Source organism: Hyperolius riggenbachi, chromosome 1, assembly GCF_040937935.1.
Source record: "Hyperolius riggenbachi isolate aHypRig1 chromosome 1, aHypRig1.pri, whole genome shotgun sequence".
NCBI classification, from domain to species: Eukaryota; Metazoa; Chordata; class Amphibia; order Anura; family Hyperoliidae; genus Hyperolius; species Hyperolius riggenbachi.
Window position 1 is genome coordinate 81213217 of NC_090646.1, and position 14774 is coordinate 81227990.

The following is a 14774-nucleotide window of genomic DNA, read 5'->3' on the forward strand; positions in this document are numbered from 1 at the left end:
CTTTCGCGGATTAGACAGTCTGAAATTTACCACAGGTAGTAACATCTTTAGTTCTGCCAGCTAATCTGTGCGGAATGTTCATTACTGAGAGTTCTATGCACAGAGGGAGATATTACTTGCTTGGCAGTTGGAAAAAGACTATTTCCCACAATGCAACAAGTTTCACAGACAGCACTTTGGTCATGACATCATGCTGTGAGAGGGGTTTCACCACAGTATCAGCCAAATATACCTCCCTGATGATCTATTTGAGAAAAGGTAAGGAATTTTGGTGGGAAAGGGGGGGCATCAGCTACTGACTGGAACAAAGTTCAATCCTTGGTTAAAGTTCCTCTAAGCATGCACAGATGCAGCTGCTCTTGCACATGCATCGCAACCACCACCAGCGCCCCTACACGTTCCGTGCACACATACAACCTTCGGTGAGTATATAAAATGGGACATTTATGATCAATACAGAGACTAGATGGTTGTCATAAGCCACTTTATGTCCATCCATATTTGGGGAGAAAAAGTACAGTATTAGCTAGGTTGGTTTTCTTAGTAACTCACTATTACCAGGAATGTTAAACCATGCCTCCCAACTTTTTGAGAGGGTCACTTAATCCACACCCCTGCCACACCTCTAAACATGCCCCTGGCCACACCCCTAGTCATGCATACCATTCAAATTTCATAAGAAGAATATGTTTATAATTCAAACCACACTGGTCTTTTCCATACTGGTTAATTTTTCTTAAAGAGACTAACAAAAATGTCATCCTTTTTTCTACTATCCTACAAGTTCCTAAACCTATTCTAATGTGCTCTGGGCACTTTCTACGATCACCATCTCTGTAATAAATCAACGTATCTTTCCCCTGTCGGATTTGTCACCCTGTGTCTGGAAGGCTGCCAACTCTTCAGTGTTCTTGATCTGTTATGCACGCCCCCCTCCAGGCCCCTCTATGCACACTCCCTTGTGTGTTATTTAGATTAGGCAGCCTCTCTGCTCTTGTCAGTGAGAGAAGAGAGCTGCCTGCCATTTACAAGCTGGATAAATCGTCCTCTGAGCTGGCTGGGCTGTCACTGAGGAATTACAGACACAGAGCTGTCTGCAGGAAGAAACAGCCTGTCACTCTTCAGTGGATGAGAGCTGCAGGGGGAGGAAGGTAAACACACAAATGATCTCGAGATTCAAAAGGAAGGGTGTATACAGCCTGCTTGTGTATGAATGTATTTTCTATGTGTGGACATACTGTACATCAACCTACTTCCTGTTTTGGTGGCCATTTTGTTAGTTTATAAACAATTTTTTTTAAACTGTTTTTGACTACTTTTAATGCGCCGGGGAGCGGCGAAATTGTGACAGAGGGTAATAGGAGATGTCCCCTAACGCACTGGTATGTTTACTTTTGTGCGATTTTCACAATACATATTCTCTTTAATTAAAAAAAAAAAGAAAGAAATATATAAATTTTAAGAACGGGAAACAAGTTTAGAGTAAATGGACTACATTTTCAGTAGAAAAATACATATATTTACATAGTAGAACTGTACAGGAGTCCTGAAAGAGGGACAAGTGAGGAAGAAAGAGGGACATTTGGGAGCTCAAATATGATCTGTCATTGTTGGTGACCGGACTCTGACACACACCACAAGCAGGCCTTCATAAAATATCACAGCATAGCACTACAACCAGGATATATAATGAGCAAGGAAACTGCTGTTGTGCGTAAATGGTTAGAAACAGAAAAAAGCTATGCAAACAGGAACACCAATAAGACTGGTTCATCTAGAAGTGTCTTTTTCCTGCATGTGACTTTACCACATACCGTGAGATTGTATTGCGTTAACTATGAGAGAGTGACAACAGGGCTGTGGCCTTGTGGAAGGGGAATTCTTACCACAGCGTCTCCAGGAGGCCTAAGAAGCTGAAAGCGGATTTGACTCACTGCTGTCCTGCAAGCACACTGGAGGAAAGGCCTGCCTGGACTTGGCCTTAAAGCATGCATTCCTTGCTGTTTAAATGTGATATTAGGATCTGCTATAAAAGAGGTGTAAGCGTTCGTTTTTTACTGTGCAGCATGTGAGCGATACTTGCCAAACCTCTAAATCAAGGTCGGTTCAGCAAAATAAAGCCATAAAAAACTTGGGCTGATTAATACGCTTCCTCGCCCCAAATGCCTTTCTGGACTATGATTTATTTTTCACTAGGCCAAAAAAGATACTATTGTTCAGAGACTTCCTTTTCAGTGATAGGGTTATTATTTTTCTGAGGTGGACGGCAAACATCCTTCCAGCACTCTGCACCGCAGGAGCATAGAGCAAATGGAGGCCGCCAGAGTAACCCTTCACCCTCCGAAGTGCACCAACACGGAAACCACAGAGCCCTTCCCTGGTGTACAGAGGCATGATTGGGTCAAGCAAGGTCCTCCGGCATGTAAAAGCCTTTCCACACAGCATCATGTGACTCAAGGATTCATGCCTCAATACGTAGGGGACATCACTGCACTGGTCAGCTTGTTTTTGTTATAGGACCTGATGCCATTAAAGGGCACATTTTTAACCCCCCACCACCATTCTCAGTGGCGATTTAACAATAAAGCTGCAAATTAGAGCTCTTGCCCAGCACCACCGATCAGAATTCTTGTCTCTTAAAATGGGATAAGACTGACATAACGTAATATTGCCTGTCTGCAAATTCCTAAAGTACAGTTTCCTTTCCATTTCCATGGCAGCATTACTACGGGGTTAGTCCCGCCTCCTAACCCCTACAGGACCTGTCCATATAAATTTCAAGACTGCCCCCCTCCATGGTGTTTTTTTTTCCCGTCCTCCTACAGGACCGTCACTGTGTTGTTAAAATGCAGTTAGAAACATAGTTATATTAGCTTTATTTATTTTTACTTTATTGTCCGTTTTTCTTTTTGCCTACCTGGCTGTGCCTGCAGCCTCCGTGCACGAAGCCCCGCCGTTTGATCTTAAATAGATCTAGGCGGCAGGTTCCCCCTCTTTCTGGCTGGTCGTTCTGGGGGTAGCGACTGCAAGGAGCTTTGCGCTGTAAATCAGCGCTAATACGAGTGGGCGGCAGTGAAAATCGGAGTGCGCTCCTCGCTGGAGCGCAGTGAACTTCCGGGAGGCGGGCCGCTGGAGGATAAAAGCTTCCGGGTCAGAGCGGAACACCGCACGCTAAACGGAGGACGCCAGGCTCTGGACTCCCTCGCCGCTACTGCCAGGCACACGGACACGATCCTCATTGCCAGCCTTGCGTGGAGCAGGTAGGAGGGACCCGACGGGGCCCATTTACTATTTTGCCATCTCCGCGGCCAGACGCAAGCAAATGTCTACTGTCTATCTGTTTCAGGTGCCAATATTGACACTTACATTGCTCTAAAAGCAGCTATTGCCTTTTATCACATAGATGCTGTATTTATATATTAAAATCTATCTAGTGATCACTTCTCAGCTCTTTCTGCTTCTCAGCTCCATACAGCTAAGTTTTGGCAGTTTTCTAATGTTTACTAAATGGTATCTGAAAAAAAAATGTAAAAGCATAATAAAGGTTATCTCTTTGGATGAGACCAGAAGCTGCCCACTGAAGCAAGGAACTTTCCACTGAAGAACAGTGCCGTGTTTAACTGTTTGAATACTGTTCTGCTACAATTTTTTGTAAAAGATTTTATGCTGTAAATAATCTTTTAGAGCAAAGAGGCGATGCAGAGTTTCAAACCACTTTAACAGCAAGAACTTGAATGTTCACTCTCGGAAACTACACCTCCTCTCTCCTCTTGTTTTTCTTCCACCTGCCTAAAAAGCCTTGCACGCAATACAGAAGTCATTTGAAGTGTCTGACGAATGTCAGATTTGGCTATTTCGGATGACAATGGTGAAAAATGTAGCTAAAGGACGAACGACCTAGAGAGTATTCTGCCCAAGGCAAATGGCGCATCAGTTCCGAAGACTATTAGGCAAATCTTGGTCTGGTTGTTCAACAGACATTGTTCCAGAACATGTGCGCACATGTCATGTGACATGTCACTTTCCACTTGCTTTGACTCATTTTCAAATGACATGATCGCTAGGAAATATCGGTGTGTGAACAATGTCAAACTTTTTCCTTTCTTTGTGCCAGGTAATATTTGTGAGACATCACTGGTTTGTGTGCGCCGACTTATCTAGTGTGTACAGATCTTGTATATTTAATCTCCATGCAATAAAACAAACTAGAGGCGGCCATTTTGTTGGTTACCAACGTACTAGAGGCGGCCATTTTGTTGGTTACCAACCAAGCTAGATTGAGTGGTCACATGGCACAGCTCAACTAGACTAGAATAAAGTCTGGGCCCTTACAGATGCTCATTAGGCAGTAGTGATACCAGACTGGATTTTTAGGCACTACAGCAAAAATAAATGGTGGGATCCACTCCTTTGCAATGCTAGTGAAAACCACACCTTTGGAAAAAGGTGCTTTTATATATTTAGAAAAAAATAAAATGTGTTATATATAAACACTGAATTATTATTATTTAGTATTTAAATAGCACTGACACCTTCCGCGGCACTGTACAGAGTATGTCATCTTGTCAATTAACTGTCTCTCAGAGGGGCTCACTATCTAATCCCTACCATAGTTATATATCTATGTATGTATCATGAAGTGTATATATCGCAGTCTAAGGCCAATCAATTTATGCTTTTTGGGGGGGGGGTGAGGGGAAACCAGAGTGTCCGGGGGAAACCCATACAGACACGAGGAGAACATACAAACTGTGCGGATAGTTCCTTTCCTGGGATTCGAACCAGGGACCCAGCCCTGCAAGGCCAGAGTACTAACTACTACACCATTGTGCTGCCCAGTGAATTAACAGTCTTCAGTTTTGACTTTGGCTAGTGTGTTCTCCTTCATAGGAAAAGCAAGGAGGAATCTGCGGTGTTGGTACATAGAGGATTGCAGATACAGCGACCCAGTTCCTATGCAAGTCTCAGCTTATAGCATGTAAAGCACCACATAGCCTGAGGCGCAGGGTTTTAATTATATGAGCTGTGAGTGTACAGGAGTTCCTCCCTATATGCTCAGAATGGATCTCCACCGCGCCCATCATATCACCATCCTGCAGGCTCGGTCAGCAAACCTTCAAAGGCAAGATCACAGGAATAGCTGCGGTTAACCATTTCATCGCTAAATCCTCTGCGCACATACAACGGGGTCCGCTGATCCTAGAACCTTGGATGTACCATCTGACATGAAGGGGGGGGGCTCCATTGGATAAAGGTAAAGGGGGGCTGAGTAAGCATATGCACTACAGTGAGGAAAGCTGTATGACAGAGTATGATTCGTTGAAAGTGAACCAGAACTCAGAACTTCCTCTCTGCTCTAAAAGATAAGCAACAGCATAATAACCTGTGCAAAATGCAACAAGGTTCACAGACAGGAAATTGCCAGGACCATGGTCCACACAGGTTCCTGTGGGCGGGGTTTCACCACAATAGCCATACAGAGCCCCCTGATGATCTATTCGTAAAAAGGTAAAGATTTCTTGTGGGAAAGGGGGTGTCAGCTACTGATTGGGATGAAGTGCAATCCTGGATTACGGTTCCTTTTCAATTTATGAAACAGGTTAGGGGGGCAACAATGGCAGCTTATGGAGCCTGGGCAATCCAACAAGAGGCTTATCCTTACAACAAAGTAAAATACCACTGGTTTGATACGACTCCATTAATGAAAGTGCTAACACCTAAATAGAATTTTTGTATTGTCCGACAAAGCGTTTGAGAGCTGTAGGCCCCAGTTACGGAGTCTTGCCCAAGGACTCCATACTGAATAGGTACTGGCGCCAGCCAAGATTTGAAACCTGTGTCAGAGGTGGTATCTTCAGCCACTATCACGCAAGAAATTTGACAAAATGTTAGCCTGCTGACGTTCTGTATGTACATATAAATACAGGTTTACCATATGAACTGGAAAAGCTGGATAAACATGTCCAGTCCTGTTGTAACCACTCCATGTGCCAAAAGCAGCAAGGCATTCTGCTCTATGCAGCAAATTACTCATGCAGAAAGATGGACATTTCTAAGCAGTCTGTGCTCCCAATGTTTCCATGGATGCAAAGGAGTGCAACTTCAAATCATTGTCAGCTTTGGAAATTCCTAACTGGCTTTACATTTTCCTGGTAACTTACAAAAAAAAAAGTTTCTCTTACAGAAAATAAAGTGCTTCTTCAAGGATAAATCTGCTTCCTGGAGGCCTGCAAGCGACAACAGTAACAGAACACTCAGTTGCTTTGTCAGTATGTCTGCCGACTGTAACTAGGCAACAAAATAGAGTTTGGATTTCTGAGAAGAAACTACGCAAATAAACCATGAGATACCAATAAAATCTGTTAAAGCCGATTCAAAAAGAATACAAGTGAAAGAGGACCAGCAAAATGGTAGCAATTCTAAAGTGATCAGACAGGCATGTGGATCGGATTACAATCTGACCACGAATAGTGTGATCTGACATGCTGGCAGATCTGACAAAGGTCAAAGCAGACCTGAAATCAGAAAATCCTCTCCGCTCTAAAACATAAGCAACAGCATAACAACCTTTAAAGAAAAAAAATCATCTCTTTGTTACAGCGGATACAAATCTTGCAATAAATCTACAGTGTCTACTTCCTGCTTTCAGTGAAGCAGACACCTGTGTTTATCAATCAACTTCTCTGCCGTGACACAGGTGAGAGGTCAAATTACAACTTGTGATTAGTCACAGATGAAGGGTGGATTATACAGGTTAAACTCTCTCTGTTTTCTTTCTGTCCTGTGCAAGAGTTAAGGGCCACATTAACATGACTAGAGTGATTAGACACACATGCAGATCTGATGAAGATCTGAATACGACTAGAGTGATTAAACATGCATGCAGATCTGATGAAGATCTTAAAGTGGTGTGGTGGCTGGATAGTGTAATGGTTAAGGGCTCTGCCTCTGACACAGGAGACCTGGGTTCGAATCTCGGCTCTGCCTGATCAGTAAGCCAGTCTCTATTCAGTAGGAGACCTTGGGCAAGACTCCCTAACACTGCTACTGCCTATAGAGCACGTCCTAGTGGCTGCAGCTCTGGTGCTTAGAGTCCGCCAGGAGAAAACCGCGATATAAAATGTTCTGTGTTTGTTTGTAAAGGGAACCTAAACTGAAAAGGATATATATTTTTCCTTTTAAAATACCAGCTGTCTGACTCTCCTGCTGATCCTGTGTCTCTAATTCTTTTAGCCACAGCCCCTGCAGATCAGGTGCTCTGACAGAAGTCAGACTGGATTAGCAGCATGCCTGTTTCAGGTGTGAGATTCAGCCACTACTGCAGCCAAAGAGATCAACAGGGCTGCCAGGGAACTGGTATTGTTTAAAAGGACACATCCATATCCCATTCAGTTAAGGTTCCCTTTAACATGACTAGAGTGATCCGACATGCATGCAGATCTGATGAAGATCTTAACATGACTAGAGTGATCCGACATGCATGCAGATCTGATAAAGATCTTAACATGACTAGAGTGATCCGACATGCATGCAGATCTGATAAAGATCTTAACATGACTAGAGTGATCCGACATGCATGCAGATCTGATGAAGATATGAATATCAGGAAACTACAGCCAGTGCCCAAGCTATGAGCATGCATGCATAATCCTTACCCCATAATGTGTGTTCATTTCAAAGAATAGAAAAAAAGCTTCCCAATCTCCACATTTAGGGGTGAAAACCATGGCAATCAGCCAAGTGCCCCCTCCAGCTCTGACGGCCACAGTCAGACCCCTCCCGTAGGTGACCTAGTTTAAATATCCAAATTAAATGACTCATGAATCAGAGCCACTGAGTGCAGCGTACTGTACTCAGGAAGCAGAGCTATGTGACCTGCCGTCACTCGCCAGTCAGGCGTTTTTGGATTGCCTGCTCGACACTAAATCACAAATTATGCAACTCTGGAAGAGCTATGGGCGTATCCTGCGAAATTACTGCCATTCATGTGGAGCCATTTGCATCAGCCCAAACCTGATCTCACGGGTGGTTTATATTCCTGCTTATATAGCTGCTACCTGAGGCTAGTGAAGTCATGACAGGCCGTCGTGTAACGCTGGCACACCAGCACTGTTTCATAAACAGGATTATTAATTAAGGCTTATCTCTTGCGTTGAGCTTTCATTTTTAATGATCGGTTGAAGGCCATAAAACCAGAATTTTCTCTATAGATCAGCATAGTTTTCCCAGGACGCTGGAACGCTGATCAGCCAAGGTAAAACCGCTGGCAGGTGAAGGGAACAACATTATCTCACTAAGATAGCACCTGCCAAGGGATGGGATGTGTTACGCAGCAAGTGAAAAGCCAGTTCCTGCAGGTCATGTGTTGAAAACAGGATAAACGGGTAAATGAAGGATCTGAGAAACTCAATATGGCTGAAAAGCGATTGGTAGACCACTGGGGCACAGCATGTCCAAAACGGCAGCTCTTGTGGGGTGTTCCTGGTCTAAAGTGGTCCAGGGAAGAGTAGCTGGCGACAGGATCAAAGGCACAAAACTCCCTGATGATCACTGGAAGTTGATTAAATGTTGCACCTTTATGTATAGCACTTAAAAGTGTACCTCTGACAAAGCCCCTATTTTTATGGGGTGAAACATGTTGGTTGTGGTGGGTTGATGAGTTCAGTTCACATTGATCTAGTCTGTGCATAGAACGCTCAGTAAACGAATATCAACTAACAGAGGGAGAAACTGCTTGCTTGGCAGTTGGAAAATGCCAGTATTTCCCACAATGCAACTATGTTCACAGACGGCTAACTGTCAGGACCATGGTCATGACATCACACTGTGTGGGGGGGGGGGGTTCACCACAATATCAGCCCCACAGACCCCTCTGATGATCTATTCAACAAAAGTTAAAGATTTCCTGTGAGAAAGGGGAAATCAGCTACAGGTTAGAATGAAGTTCATTTCTTGGTTAAAGTCCCTCTTTAGGGCATGTTCTGCAATATTTTTGACATTAATTAAGCGTCTACCAATTTGACCAGCTAACTGGAATTAAAACTGGCTTCTTCATTAAGCGATATGGATGCTATAGTGCAGCAAGGGGCTTATTCTGCAGTGGCCATTGAGCTATTACCTTAGCGTAGCTGCGTCCTAGTCACTATGGGTGAAAGCACATCCTTGCTGCTATCCTATATTGCCTTATATGTTCAGTGACACAGCAGCACAGTGTGCAACAGCTGATAGGAAGAGCTATTTGCACTGCTGTCACTCCCTGTGTTTTATCTGCTAGTGCTATTGCATTTTAATGACTATTTTTATATTTTAAAAGCACCATAAACCCAGCATGACATTGCTGAGCCCTGATCCCAACTGTAAAGATAAAGCAATAAAGTACAATCTCTTAGAACTAAAGAAGAAAAAAAAAAGTGTCATAAAAATGACCATCACACCAAAATGCTTTTTACAGTAGAAAAAGTGGCTTGCTGTGGGAAAAAACACCTACGTGGTTGGTACTGCCCTGGACCCTGGTCCGCCCTCCACTCCATGCCTTGTTGCTCCCGCGTTGAGTACGGCTGCACCTGCCCACTATGCCGAAGCTGCTTGTATATGAGTGGCTTCAGCTTTATGCACAGGCACAGTACAACCACCCTCGTACACAGCATGAAGGATAGCAATATAACATCCAACAAGCTTGTCAGACATCTTCTGCGGTCCGGTGAGGGCCAGGGGGATGTGGAAAGCCTCAGCAGGATCCAGAAGCTTACCTCTCTCCGTAGGTAAGTAGCTAACTTCTTTAAGTCGATTCAGATACACTAACTACCAGTATATCTACAAGACCGTCACACACAACCCTCTTCTGAGACTCAAACACTAGCGGAGCCTCTCAACTCTGGGGTCACAGACTATTTGCCTATCTATATTCGCTGGTTGTCAAAAGGCGCAGAAAAGATCACATGACTTGACCTACGTTACATCTGAGATTTAAAGTTCTGGGAGCAACGGTTGTTTAGTTATTGGACATAGTGATAAATGTAAACAGTTTGCGCACGTCATGGCATGTGTATGTACAAGGGCTCAATTGGTGAAAATGTCAGAGTGAGAAGCCAGCCGAAACGGTCATCATTTGGTGTGTGTACGTTAGAGTGGTCAGTGCTATTACTATCTAGTACATACAGTACAGCCTCACAGTTTCAAATCATCTCCTCTGAGGAAGACACCGGAGAGCTGTGAAACATGCATCTGGCTAAAACTATAAATGTTTGGAAATCAAGACAACATTGGATATTCAAACTTATTTCCAGTTTTTAATTGCGATAAAAATGAGATTAAAACTACATATTGTACTTTTTTTAACCAAGTTTTAAAATGTTTGTTCTTGTTACCATGTGCAGATAAAATCCCTATGGCCTGGTGGAAGCTGTAACCAGGTTAAAATATGTTTCCAATCAATCAGAACTTAGAGAACAAAAGACATGATGGAAGAGTCATCATACATGTACATAGATTTGGCATTCCCAATAATCAGTCAATTGCCCAAAAGGTTGGATGAGGATCTGCCTGTGTATTAGGACTTAACAGCAGTGTGTTGCAGTCTTGGGTGTGCTTGTATCATAGTACAGCTTGGCTCAGACTGTTTTGAACCTCCAAAGAGGCCTACACAGCCCTAAAAGACACATCAGCAACACAGATTGGCACATTTAAAGTTCATCTCCCAATGTAGACCTAAAAACATACCAACTTGGTAGAGTAATTATTACATTGTGTGTTAAAGATTTCTGAAGCTAGAATTCCTGGCTTTAATTTTTGATCATATGATAAGAAGCTACTGTGAGAAAGGTAGATTTCAGGCTCTGAGCACGGCTACTCCTGGGCTCCTGGTGTTTAAATTGTGTAATTTCCACTATTCGAACTGGAAGGGGGCTGGCACAGCCTATTAGAGAAGACTGCAGCCTATAGCGCAGACAGTCTGTCATGCACAAAGTAGCCAATGTCTGGGCTCCTTACTGGGTATTTTACAAGTCATTAATGTGGCAACAACTAATCAGATTCAACATGAACCTAAACAAGCTCTAAAACTACCCAAATTAGAGCTTTAAAAAAAATCACTTGTTTATGGGGTTCACTTAATTTGATTGGCTGCTTTAAAGAAGTCTAAAGTGCAGCAGAAACATGATTTGTCTAAGAGGCCCAGTGTAACTGATACATCAAGAGTGTGTAGTCAGTGCAATTACTGGGTTCTCCACCATACAGGGCAAACTGTGGGAATCTCATAAATGAGAAGTTCATTAGCTATTTGCATAGATAGTTACACCGTGTTCCTGATGCAAGCACATTTTAAATACAAGCTACAGTTTCCTGACAGGAAGGCTGTGATGTTCCAATTAATGCTATAATTATACATGACCTGTGCAAAACAGAAGAATCGCGAGTACTGTGTATTAAAATAGGTATATGGGCAATGAGTTCTACCATAGGGCTGTCCAACCCCAGTCCTCAAGTGCCAAAATCCTCACACGTTTTTGGCACAGCTCAAATTGATCGGACTGAATCAGGAGGGGTGTGGTCCATCAAGAACACCACATTTCCTCATTTCTCAGTCCATCCTAATCACTGGCATGGATGTGGCCCTCAAGGACTGGAGCTCTGTCCTACCAGAACGTCTCTACAGCAAGACCTAGAAAAATTGTAAGGAGGACTTCCATTGACAATCCAACCTACCAGATTAATGTTGTACGTTTTGCATGACAGGTCATCCAGACTTTGGTTCTGCAGCTTCTCCGTGATTAGTGTCACCATGTTAGTCCTCACGTCCCCGCTCCTCAGGCCCACAAGCATGGATCCTCTCGTCTTTAATACTGTCCGGACATTTCAGTTCTTGCGGGAGTTGAACATCTTCCTCGGAGTGAGCAGCCTAATTCCTTTCAGTGCTGTAGTTCATAGTTCTCATCTGAAAAGACAAGCAGGCCCATGTTACATTACTCATTATGGTCGCCCCGGAGATCTTGCTTATGTTTAATTTAGCATGCTCGCTGGAAGACAGCCTTCTGACATGCAACAACACAGACGGGCAACTTGAGGCCTTGTGACCTACAAGTGGGAAGAAGCTGAGTGTGTTCGGTTATTTAGATTAACAATAATGGTCTTCTTACAGGGATTTTCCAGTCTACAAAACTCCCGTTACATCCAACATGTCCAAAGAAGCCCACAGAATTCCATGACCCATGCGATACAAGACATGACTTCATTTGTAGCTGGAACATGAGAGCAGTTCCTTACATTCATCCAATGCAGCCTGGTATCGGCACGCTATCACACGTTTGGCCATCAAGCCAAATTGAAATTTAAACCTGTAACTTCAAACATCGCTGGAAAAAAAAGCCCCAGGAGTGCTATAAAGATACAGTAGAGAAATACTAAGATAGTTTATCAAGTTTGCATATTTGTTTCCTCATTAAGGTTCCTGCAATTACTATCCCAAATCAGGTAATTTTGACACTTCCATAGGAACCAGGACAGACTGCTATACAAAGTGCAGCTACCAGTGCAGAATCTGCAGTGATTGTCAGTTAGGGTTTGTTATCTTCTTGCGGAAAATCGGTTAGTGTTCGGTATCGGCAGAGCAAGGACTCATGTGAGAACAGGGTAAGTTAGGTGTTAGAAAAATATATCCTTTTTACAGATATTTTAGTATTGGAACTAAAGAGTGTAAGATCAGTAATGCTACTGATATTCCACTAGAGGCGCCCTTTTAGGACATACAATTCTATCCTGCTTACTGGAACATTCATTGCATTATGAGTGTTTGACTTGCTACCTGCCGCTCTTCCTCGACATACACCTTGAGTAGAGCTACTTAGTTAAGAAACCTCACTCCACTACCACCCACCTAAGGCTCAGAGTCATTTGAAAATTAACTGCATAAAAAACAATTACATTATAGAGCTTATAAGCAAAGCAGGGCAGCTTATCTGTATCAGGAAACTGGGTTTCTGAATTCTCTGGCAGCTCCTTCAGAGAAAACACAAGAGCCTTCAAAGCAAACACCCTTCCCCTTCTTAGAATCACTACTGTTCCTCCCATCTCTCTCTCTGTACCTGTCTGGAAGAGAAATGGACATTCTCAAAGACAGACACGTAAAAAAGAAATGAAACTCCAAAACTCAGCCTAAACCACACCATGCAAAAGTAAAATACATTTTCCTGGAATTGGTCTTTATTATGTAGCTCAATAAAAAATGCAAACATTCAAAATAAGAAAGGTTCCATGCATGGCAGTGCAACTAAATGTTTGCTAAAAGCTAGCATTTCGACAATTGAGTTGAAGGACAACTGAAGTGAGAGGTATATGGAGATGGCCATATTTCCTTTTAACCTCCTGAGCGATAATCCCGAGCTGAGCTCGGGGTATATCGCGCAGGAGGATTTCTCAGGCCCTGGTGGGCCGATTTGCATAATTTTTTTTGTTACACGCAGCTAGCACTTTGTTAGCTGCGTGTAAATTCCGCTCGCCGCCAATCCGCCGCCGCTCGCCGTGCCGCGCAGCCCCCCCCCTATCCGACCCCTTGCGCAGCCTGGCCAATCAGTGCCAGGCAGTGCTGAGGGGTGGATCGGGACTCCCTCTGACGTCACGACGTCCATGACGTCATCCCGCCCCGTCGCCATGGCGACCGGGGAAGCCCAGCAGGAAATCCTGTTCTGAACGGGATTTCCTGCTTACTCTGATCGCCGAAGGCGATCGGAGTGGGTGGGGGGATGCCGCTGCGCTGCGGCTATCATGTAGCGAGCCCTGGGCTCGCTACATGATTTAAAAAATAAAAAATTTTAAAAAATAGTGCTGCGCCACCTCCTGGGCGATATAATTGTATCGCCCAGAGGGTTAAACAATGCCAGTTGCCTGGCAGTCCTGCTGATCCATTTGGGTGCTGTAGTGTCTGAAAAAAACCAGAAGAAAGCAAGCAGCCAATCTTGTCAGATCTGACAATGTCAGAAACGGCTAATCTGGTGTATGCTTGTGCAGGGTACCCGGCTAAAAGTATTAGAGGAAGAGGATCAGCAGGATAGCCAGGCAACGGATATTGTTTAAAAGGAAACAAATATGGCAGCTTCCATATCCTCATTTCAGTTGTCCTTTAAAGAGACACTGAATCGAAAAAAAAAAATATGATATAGTGAATTGGTTGTGTACTATGAATAATTACTAGAAGATTAGCAGCAAAGAAAATATTCTCATATTTTTATTTTCAGGTATATAGTGTTTTTTCTAACATTGCATCGCTCTATAATATGTGCAGATTACACAACACTCAGCATTCAAAATGATTATTTCAGAGCAGTCTGAACTAATGACCTCTCCTCTGGCAGAGAAAAAGTAAATAGTTCAGGAACAGTTGAGATAAAAGTCAGATAACAGCCCTCTCCACGTCGTAGAGCTTAATGGCTTTTTTGCATAGAGATAACAACTGGAGTTTCTTAACTCTTCCAGTACTGGAAACAATTAGACTGATGTATCTGGTCTTAATGTTTTATTTCTTAGCTGTACTACACATACACATAATATCATCATTTTTTTTTCGCTTCAGTGTCTCTTTAAAGTATACCCGAATCAAGGGCAAAAAAAATAAAAAATTGAATGAAGCCCATGGTGAGCTAGATTATCTGCTCCTATTCTCCTTTCTCTGCTTCGCTTTCTGTTCCCAGCCTCAGTATATTTAACAAAGCCTGCATCGTTTCTGCTATACTGAAACTATGAGCATCTATTCGGCCTTGTAATTTTTCTTGCTTTGCTTCAAT

General features: G+C 43.2%; 1 protein-coding gene across 3 annotated transcripts in view; it reads right to left on the reverse strand.

The window, feature by feature from the left end:
• FAM53A (family with sequence similarity 53 member A) overlaps positions 1-14774 on the reverse strand; it is a 119186-nt gene that overhangs the window by 55300 nt on the left and 49112 nt on the right. For 2 of the 3 annotated variants that reach the window (XM_068275726.1, XM_068275734.1), the window contains exon 2: positions 11704-11932. In XM_068275726.1, coding sequence (XP_068131827.1) covers positions 11704-11820 — 117 coding nt within the window. In that variant the 5' untranslated portion in view covers positions 11821-11932. Of the gene's footprint in view, positions 1-11703; positions 11933-14774 lie in introns of those variants that run through there. The other variant, XM_068275740.1, reaches the window with a different exon arrangement.